This window comes from Danio rerio, chromosome 9 (assembly GCF_052040795.2).
Source record: "Danio rerio strain M-AB ecotype USA chromosome 9, GRCz13ab, whole genome shotgun sequence".
In the NCBI taxonomy this organism is placed as follows: domain Eukaryota; kingdom Metazoa; phylum Chordata; class Actinopteri; order Cypriniformes; family Danionidae; genus Danio; species Danio rerio.
The window spans coordinates 54,084,868-54,095,000 of NC_141029.1; the positions used below are offsets into that span (position 1 = coordinate 54,084,868).

Here is a 10,133-nt window from a genome sequence, read left to right on the forward strand (position 1 = left end):
ATGCCGAAAACGGAGCTTTTTGAAAACGCTGGAGAGGCCGTTTTCATTCTGAAACGCTGCTGCTCCGTCTCAGTGTGGATGATGGAAAACAGACATCTGAAAACGGAGGCGGGGCTGCAACGTTTGCCTATCTGATCGGGGCTTTTCTTCAATATTAAGTAACCCACACACACAGTTCAGTCTTGCATCCTCTTCTTGTAAGTTCAGATTTAGCAAGTTTGATCAAGGCTGCAGTCTCTTCTTCTCAGTTTGATATGGAAAACAGACTATACCGAGGACACGGGTAAATGTTCAAAGGGAACAGTGTACTTTATAACTTCATTCACATCACCTTGGCTACGTTGTTTCACTTTGTCAACAATAAAATGTAAACATGATTTAAGGAACTGCCTATTTTTTTTTTTATATTAGCAACTTAACAGACAGCAGACATGTTGAGGCGTCGTGCTGTATATATAAGCGTCATCATCACTGTGTGGATATTTATAACAAAACGGAGCTGATAACAACTGCCTCCTTTCAATTTCAGTGAAAATACGAAACACACCCTCTCTTCTGCTGAATATCAGTTTTGATCGTCGATAATGGCCATTATAAAAGTATAACGTACAATAAGTTTATACATTATAGGAAATAAAGGCAAGCGATCAGTCAATGTACATGAATTAATCATTAACTTTTCTTTGCACTTAACCAAAACACGTTACCTGTGAACAAGTAATAGATTCCAATGACCAAATTCAGGGAATTGGCCTATGTCGCTAGATAAAGACAACAACATGAATGAAATATCACGTTTAGCAAATATAGCGAGATTTGATCAAGCAGGAGATGCTTGATGAGCAGTCCGACAAGCAGAGCTCTCATCTGGGTAGAAATGCTGGAGCGCTTGCCCGAGAGTGTGTGTGTGGTCACGTGATGTGCGTTTTCAGTGTTTTGGTGTGGACGGAGAGCTGTTCAGAAACGCTGGGTAAAACGCGAGTGTGGACGCGGATCGTTTTCATTCTAAAACGCTGTTTTAAAACTAAAACGCACTAGTGTAAATGGGGCCTAAGACTGCTGCCCCCACGACCCGGCCACAGAAAGTCAGCAGAAAATGAATGAATGGACATTGCAATATTTAGTTTTTCTGCGATATGTTTTGCCAGATTACTTGAAAATGTTTGATTGTAGGGGAACACATCTACGAGGCTTAGCATAATCGAGTACGTTCCCTTTTAAAATTAATATTTGTATCCATTTCTCTGTAAATATAGCTAGTACAAGCAGTTTTATGAAACGGGTATATTCATTAAAATAAGAGTTTGCTCACCTAACATCTTTAGGAATTGAAAGAAGTTACATTTAAATTCAATTTAGTTATTGCAATTATATGTATCGTGATTTGTCCTGTTAATTAAAACTGTAATCTTTATTTTCCCCCAACATATTAATTTAGGTGTACTAATTTTTGGACTGTGATCTTCAGTTTTATTTTTTTATCAGATTGGGGTGGTATGTAAATTGACTCTGTGGAAATCTATGGATTTCTGCATGCCAGATTCTGTGTGGGTCTAATTATCAGAGATGAGATGGATTAAAATAAACAATGAATATGTCTTGTGGTTTGTCCTCCAGCATCAGACTCAGCTGCGCCGGAAGCTGTTGGAGGCGTCTCATTCTCTGCGCTCCATCATGTTGGGTCAGGACAGATATAAGAGACGATACTGGGCTCTGCCTCAGTGTGGAGGAGTCTTTGTGGAGGCTCTGGAGAGCGGAGACGGTGAGACAAACAGCATCATCACGGTATATTGCAATTAAATAATCTCTCAGGTACAAGCTTTTAAAGACTTTTTAAAGCACAGAAAAAGATAGTATTATAGATTTTAAGAAAAATTATTAGTAAAACTGTCTGGAGCTCCAAAGGATCAATATACATGGCCTACTGCTACAGCTAAACCTTTGGTCACTCGTGCAGATGACAAATGTCGCTTTCAATGGTGCCAGCAGTGAAAACATTAAGCTGTGAATCAATGTAAATCTGTCAACCTTCACTGTCTTTCCCACATCTGGGAGAGTTGCAGCGTGGAAAAACCCAGAAGAAGCGTACCATCCAGACTGCTGCATGCCCAGAGTGAAGCATTGGGGTGATCAGTGTTGGTATATCATGGCATTCCCTAGGCCCAATACTTGTGCTAGATGGGCGCCGGGTCACTCCCAAAGACTTCCGAACCATTCTGGAGGACAATGTGCACACAATGGATCAAACATTGTATCCTGAAGGCGGTGCCATGTATCAGGATAATAATGCACCAATACACACAGCAAGACTGGTGACAGAGTGGTGTAATGAACATCTCCCATGGCCTGCACAGTCACCAGAGACTAACATTATTGAGTCACTGCGGGGTGTTTTGGAGGAGCGAGTCAGTAAAAGTTTTCCTCCAGCAGCATCACATAAAAACCTGGACCCTTCCTATTCTGCATGAAGAATGTCTCCAAATCCCTCTGGCCACTGCGCAGGACTTGTATTTGTCATTCTCAAGACCAATTGATGCTGTATTGGCAGCAAAAGGAGGCCCTACACCATACTAATGAATTATTGTGGCCTAAAAGCAGGCGTTTCAGTTTTAAGAAGTCTCAAATTCACTGAAATATTGGGTGGTAGGTCTTAAATCAATTTAAACAGGTCTTGATTTTCCTAAATTGGGCCAGCAGCACCAGAGGCGGGAGTAAGTCACACATGTGCAAGTTACAAGCAAGTCTCAAGTCATAACCTTCAAGTCTCAAGCGAGTCATGTCATTTTTTGTTAGACTCAAGTCAAGTCAAGTCACTGCTTATTTCAAGTCAAGTCGTAGCTTAGTCTAGCAAGTCACTTTCAAGTCAATCTAATTATGTATGTGTGTATATATATATATATATATATATATATATATATATATATATATATATATATATATATATATATTAGGGATGTAACGGTATCAGAATTTCACGGTACGGTAATACCTCGGTATGAATGTCACGGTACGGTATTTATTGAATCATTTACAGGAAAAAAAAAAACTTTTGAAAATACTCCCAAAAAAGTGCCAAAAGTGTCAATGACATACAAATTAGCCATCTATCTGTTAGCTTTGAAACAGGAACTTCAATTTTAATAACAAAAAATTATTAAACCATGTAAAAAAATAAAGTTTCAATTTAGTATTGTTAAAAACTCATCACATTTAACATTTAATCACTCACTTAGATAGAGATGGGTTTAAAGGAAAATGATCATATAACTATAATCTGGTAAAAGCTGGTATCTCTGGGTATTTACAATGTCCCCTGCAACAGAAAAAACCCCTCTCATTTGGGACTGAGGATTCTGGGACAAGAGAGATATGACTTGGCCCATGTTGACAGCAGTGGGTAACGTTGTGCATTGTCTTTCCCCCACTTGAGAGGACAAACCATGAGTGAGATAGAGGTCTCTTTGCGGTACAAGTCAATGTCTGCATCAATCTGAACAGTGTGCTGTGTTTCTGCAGTCCCCATGACTGTTATTAGTCGTATTCCCCAACTTGCAGGCACGTGCACACATAGGGCTCAACCTGTGCAGTGCACATGCCCTTTTTAGTCTTGGATAGAAAATGCCCTTCCAAAACGATCAAAAGTGCCCCCGCGACGCGACACAACCTCCGTCCAGTCCAGCCCTTCAGTAGGCGCGCGATAACACCTCTCTTGAGTATGCGCGCTCAACCCCCCCTCGGCGCTTTACAATACGCGCGCCACAACACAGCTGATCAGAACGCGCGCGACAGCACCGCTATTCAGTACGCGCGCGGCGACAACACCTGCTTTAGGTTCGATCATTTCCATCTTTTTTTCATCTCCACTACTAGCAGCACACTCCATTTCCGCATTACTGGATCTGTAGCGACAACAGACCGCAAAGGATTATGGCCACGCCGGGGCTGATGGGAAATGAAGTTTCAGCTACCTCCCGTTCGCTTCATTCGCCTGAGCAAATTTTCTCAGAAGACCTATAGTTTTACCGAGTCATGCGACTTCGGTATTTACAATACCGTTACATCCCTAATATATATATATATATATATATATATATATATATATATATATATATATATATATATATATATATATATATATATATATTAGGGGTGTCAAAATTAATTGTTTCTTTGGTGCACCGCGATGCAGATGCGGACAATTCTGTATCGGTTCAGCAATAATCATAACCAGTTATTATGTACTAACGTCATTTATCTCCTATGCGCTCTGTCGCGAGGGAGGTGAGCGCGAGTATTTACAACACTCAGCCAACTCAGGGCCGGCCCGTGGCAGAGGCACCATAGGCAAATGCTAAGGGCGCTGTACATCCAGGGGGGCGCCAGAAAGGAGCGCGGTACAGTTGGTTTTGTATTCGATATTCCTGACACACATTCAGTTACAGACGGCAATAACTCAAAAACCTCTTACCCTAAAAAGATCTAAAGTGTGTTTCCTACACAAAGACAAAGCTGGTTATGTTTCACAGCTGTCTTTCTTTTTGTTCGTTCGACAGTACAAGCACTGCTCCGTTTAAGCCCTCGCAATATGTGTTTAGCCGGGATAGCTCGCGCTGAGAGGAGCTCTCAGTAAGGGACCGTCGGCTTCTTTTTTTCTTTTTTTTGCTCCGCTCTTCGCGAGCTCTCCCTGTTGCGAGGGCTTAAGTGTGTGTGTGTGTGTTTGTTTCTTTGGTGCTGTCTATGTTTGTGTTAGAATGAGAGACAGTGTGGTGCTGTGTGTCTGTGTGTTTATACAGACAGCTTGTTATAGCCTCCCCCCTAAAATATAACACTGTATATGGAAAGCATCGTCAATGCACCGAAATATCGTATTGAACCGAATCGAAGGCATGATAATCGTAACCGAACCGTGAGACCAGTATAGGTTCACACCTCTAATATATATATATATATATATCATTTATATATATATATATATATATATATATATATATATATATATATATATATATATATCACCAACCATTCCCTTTTTATCAAGGTGTATCCATATAAATGGCCCACCCTTTTGTAGTTTATTTTTGCCTATTTAACTTATAATTGTGTAAAAAAAAAAACCCCTGCTGATTATGATGATGAATTATTGCACTCCTCCAGTATGGAAGCATATGAGTGGCATAATTCAATTCAAAATGTAATATTCAAAATGGCAATGCAATATGTTAAATGGCAATGTATTTCTGTATTTGAATTTGCATTTTCCAAGACATATGAGCAATGTTTGGTGCAGAATGAAAATGTAAATTAAATTACATTGTTTGCATTTCTCATTTCAAACACTATTTTAATATGTAAATTGTATCCACATTTTAAAGCTTTATAAGTTGCAAAATTAAATTAAAAATGCTATACACTAACTGAATTTGATGTGAATAAAGTACAAGCAGAAACTGTAGCAAAATGATCATTTAAATGTTATTTGTCATAAATGCATTTACACTCGTGTCTAGGAAACGCAGGATTACATTTTCAGCATAACAGCATGGGATGTGTGTAGCAAAATTAATTTTGAAATGTAATACGCAAAACGATAATGCAATATGTAAATGGCAGTGTATTTCTGCATTTCAGTTAGCATTTTCCAAGACATATGTGCAATGTTTGCTGCAGAATGAAAATGAAAAAAACAGAATGCATTTTCATTTAACACATCGCGACGAATGAAAGCCGATTTGAAATTGAAAATGCATTCTGGCCTGGCCACGCCCACAGACGGCCACCGTTGCTGCAAGGCGGGTTTTAGGTTCATCACAGCTGCAGCGAGGACTATTTGGGACATTTGGCAGCATAAACATGGCGAAGTCTGTTCCTCAGCGGCTTCGTGAAGCTGCACGAGCCCTCGAGCGTGAACTGGGAAATACTTTAGAAAACCAATCACCTCCTAGCTCAGTAAAGTTGGCCTTAGGTTTGATATTCGCGCACGCAGTTTTAGGGATCATCTGCAAATTACATCGACAGAACCTAAAGGGGCTTTAGCTGATGTGTACTGTATGCTTATGACAAGAGCTATTGCCTATTTCTGCATTGTATGTACCATATAGTTAGAGGTATAGTAGCTTTGCTATTAAATCAGTCTAGCCTCTAACCATTTATTGGAATCTTCTAGAATTTTTTTCTGCTTTGCGTTACTGTGCGTTTTGGTTCTGTTGATGTAAATCGCAGATGATCCCTAAAACTGCGTGCGCGAATATCAAACCTAAGGCCAACTTTACTGAGCTAGGAGGTGATTGGTTTTCTAAAGTATTTCCCAGTTCACGCTCGAGGGCTCGTGCAGCTTCACGAAGCCGCTGAGGAACAGACTTCGCCATGTTTATGCTGCCAAATGTCCCAAATAGTCCTCGCTGCAGCTGTGATGAACCTAAAACCCGCCTTGCAGCAACGGTGGCCGTCTGTGGGCGTGGCCAGGCCAGAATGCATTTTCAATTTCAAATCGGCTTTCATTCGTCGCGATGTGTTAAATGAAAATGCATTCTGTTTTTTTCATTTTCATTTTCATTCTGCAGCAAACATTGCACATATGTCTTGGAAAATGCTAACTGAAATGCAGAAATACACTGCCATTTACATATTGCATTATCGTTTTGCGTATTACATTTCAAAATTAATTTTGCTACACACATCCCATGCTGTTATGCTGAAAATGTAATCCTGCGTTTCCTAGACACGAGTGTAAATGCATTTATGACAAATAACATTTAAATGATCATTTTGCTACAGTTTCTGCTTGTACTTTATTCACATCAAATTCAGTTAGTGTATAGCATTTTTAATTTAATTTTGCTACTTATAAAGCTTTAAAATGTGGATACAATTTACATATTAAAATAGTGTTTGAAATGAGAAATGCAAACAATGTAATTTAATTTACATTTTCATTCTGCACCAAACATTGCTCATATGTCTTGGAAAATGCAAATTCAAATACAGAAATACATTGCCATTTAACATATTGCATTGCCATTTTGAATATTACATTTTGAATTGAATTATGCCACTCATATGCTTCCATACTCCAGGTCCAGAAGAGTTGCAGCGAGAGCGAGAGAGGATGAAGAATGCTCCTCTCATCCAGGTCAAAGAAGAACCATCAGAGGAACAAGAAATAAAATGCAACACCACAGAGATAAAACATAATGCTACACAAGACGCAGATTCCTTTAACCTCTTCCTGCAGAAACCCGGCTCTTTCTCCAAGTTCAACAGGCTTCTGGAAGTGTCCAAACTCCGGCCTTCATTACCTACCAGCCCTGTTCCCGAAGGTAATAACAGCTACCTCTCCAACGGCCGTAATGATCAGCTCTTTAAGGTTTTGACGGAGAGAAATGCTCAGTGGTTCAGTCTGCTGCCACGCTCTCCATGTGACGGATCTTCTCTGACTGAAGGTCCAGTTTCAGCATCTTCATCTCCACAGCCCACAGCGCCCTCTGCTGGAGCTCACTGCACTGCGCACATCAACAGCTTCCCACTCACAGCGCTGCAGGTAATTTATTGCGCTTACTGTACATGTGTGTGTGTGTGTGTGTGTGTGTGTGTGTGTGTGTGTGTGTGTGTGTGTGTGTGTATATATATATATATATATATATATATATATATATATATATATATATATATATATATATATATATATATATATATTAACCTAGTTAAGCCTTTAAATGTCACTAAGCTGTATAGAAATGTCTTGAAAAATATCTAGTCAAATATTAGAAATGAGTTATTTAAACTATTATGATTAGAAATGTGTTGAAAAAAAAAATCTCCTCTCTGCTAAATGAAAATTAGGGAAAAAAATAAACAGGGGGGCTAATAATTCTGACTTCAACTGTGCATATATATACAGATGCAGTTGAGGGCAAAATCATTAGCTCTCCTGTGATATATTTATTCTTTTCAAATATATCATGAAGACATTTAATGGAGCTTGGAAATTTTCACAATATTTCCGATAAAAAAAAAAATGAGTTAAAAGTCTAATGAATAAATGTTTATTAGACTAACATTTCAACAAAATTGTATATATTTTTTTGTTTCTCTTGTTGTTAGCTATTTTTTAAAATTTTTGTTAGATGAGCTCTAGATTTGGCTTCAGTACTAACTAATGTAATGTATATGCACAAATATAATATAATATTATAAAGAATCCTATAGAAAATAGTCATTTAAATGAGAGATCGATGGGGGGTGTGCTTATATATGCTGAGCACTTTGTGTGTGTGTGTGTATGCGTGCGTGTATGCGTGCGTGCGTGCGTGGGTGCGTGCATGCGTGCGTGGGTGCGTGCATGCGTGCGTGCGTGTGTGCGTGTATATATATAACTTTTTGGATTCTCGGATGCAGTAGAAATAAAAAATGTAAAACAGGAATTACATTGGGACCATTGTTTTTGTTTTTACCCCTTAAAATGGCCCTAAAAATATATATATAGAGAGAGAAAGAGACAGACACACTTTAAAGAACATTACACACACACACACACACACATATATACATACATACATACATTACATACATATATATATATATATATATATATATATATATATATATATATATATATATTTTTTTTTTTTTTTTTTTTTTTTTTCCAAAATGATGTTTAACAGATTCAGGAAATTTTCACAGTATGTTTGATAATATTTTTTTCTTCAGGAGAAAGTCTTATTTGTTTTATTTTGGCTGGAATAAAAGCTGTTCTTAATTTTTTAAAAGCCATTTTAAGGTCAAATTTATTTGCCTCTTTAAGCAACTTTTTTTCCGATAGTCTACAGAACAAACCATCGTTATACAATAACTTGCCTAATTACCCTATCCTGCCTAATTACCCTAATTAACCTAGTTAAGGCTTTAAAGGTCACTTTAAGCTGTATAGAAGTGTCTTGAAAAATATCTAGTCACATATTATATATTGGAAATATAATGAAAAAATCTTCTCTCCGTTAAACAGAATTATATATATATATATATATATATATATATATATATATATATATATATATATATATATATATATATATATATAATTCTTCTCTTTTAAATGCTAAAGATTAGTTTTGGGTTGAATGCAGCAAATACAAGCTTCTCAAACAGAAGCTGATTATGGATGACATTTTTATTTATTTTTTTTGCTTTGTGTTTTCCGCTGTGTTTGCAGAAGTCTGGCATGCCCATATTAGATCTGCCGTTCTGCGCTTGGCCCAATGGAGGTTTGAGACCAAACATGTCGTTCTCTGGGGTCTCCATGGCTCAGATTCTCAGTGGTTGTGGTCTGCTTTCAGAGGACACTAAAAACCTGAGCAATAAAAAGAGTGAAGCTCCTGAATCTCCAACAGAGAAAGCCCTCTCTACACCTTCACCTGTGATCGAGGCGGTGAAAAACCATGATTACCCGTTACCGCAACCCATTCCTGAAGGTAAAACAGAACAAAACTATGCTATGTTATAAAAAGGCTTTATGTTATATATATAAAAAAACTATATTTTTAATATACTATATGAATTAGTAAGAAAAGACTGGTACAGTGATTTATTCTTTATGTAAAGCATTCTAAATTGCTATTGTGTGTGCGAAGTGAAGAAATAAACGTGCCTTGCTTTGCCTTGATTACAATCATCTTTTCAAGCATTTTAGATGGTAAAATCTGTAGATGACCAGATTCTCATCTCAGCAAGCCTATATGTGTTATTGTGTTGTAGAGATGTTGACCGGCTGGTGGAAAGTGTCCTCTGTGGAGGAGCTGCGGTCCATAGAAAAAGCCTGTCATCCCAGAGGGGTTCGAGAGAAGCAGCTGCAGAAACAGCTGCAGAAACACATGGACTATATAGCTCTGATCTGCAGCAGAAACAGAGACGGTACCATCACTGTTATACATGTTAACTGTCATGCACATTTTTGAGTAAAGGCCTGCAAAGGTAATGTCGAAATTCAATTTAATATAACTCTGAAATGCATTTGAAATTGAACTGGTTTTCTCCAGTGTCTGTGATGGAGGTCTCGCAGCTGAAGCACAATGGTCTCACTGAGGAGACAGTGCAACACTGGTGTGTGGAGGAGCAGGCCATGGAGGTGGACATCAGTG

At 38.1% G+C, this 10,133-nt stretch overlaps 1 protein-coding gene and 1 long non-coding RNA gene across 20 annotated transcripts in view; one reads left to right on the plus strand and one right to left on the minus strand.

The window, feature by feature from the left end:
* The window catches only part of baz2bb (bromodomain adjacent to zinc finger domain, 2Bb), a 129,454-nt gene that overhangs the window by 108,750 nt on the left and 10,571 nt on the right, over nucleotides 1–10,133 (plus strand). For 11 of the 19 annotated variants that reach the window (XM_087268425.1, XM_087268429.1, XM_087268433.1 and 8 more), the window contains 5 exons: nucleotides 1,618–1,762; nucleotides 7,074–7,537; nucleotides 9,209–9,467; nucleotides 9,751–9,906; nucleotides 10,032–10,133. The exon at nucleotides 10,032–10,133 is cut by the window's right edge and continues 59 nt beyond it. In XM_087268425.1, coding sequence (XP_087124551.1) covers nucleotides 1,618–1,762; nucleotides 7,074–7,537; nucleotides 9,209–9,467; nucleotides 9,751–9,906; nucleotides 10,032–10,133 — 1,126 coding nt within the window. The remainder of the gene's footprint in view (nucleotides 1–1,617; nucleotides 1,763–7,073; nucleotides 7,538–9,208; nucleotides 9,468–9,750; nucleotides 9,907–10,031) is intronic. The other 8 variants (XM_087268438.1, XM_087268435.1, XM_087268439.1 and 5 more) reach the window with 1 other exon arrangement.
* LOC147835440 (uncharacterized) overlaps nucleotides 1–10,133 on the minus strand; it is a 456,431-nt gene that overhangs the window by 74,066 nt on the left and 372,232 nt on the right. The window lies entirely within an intron of this gene.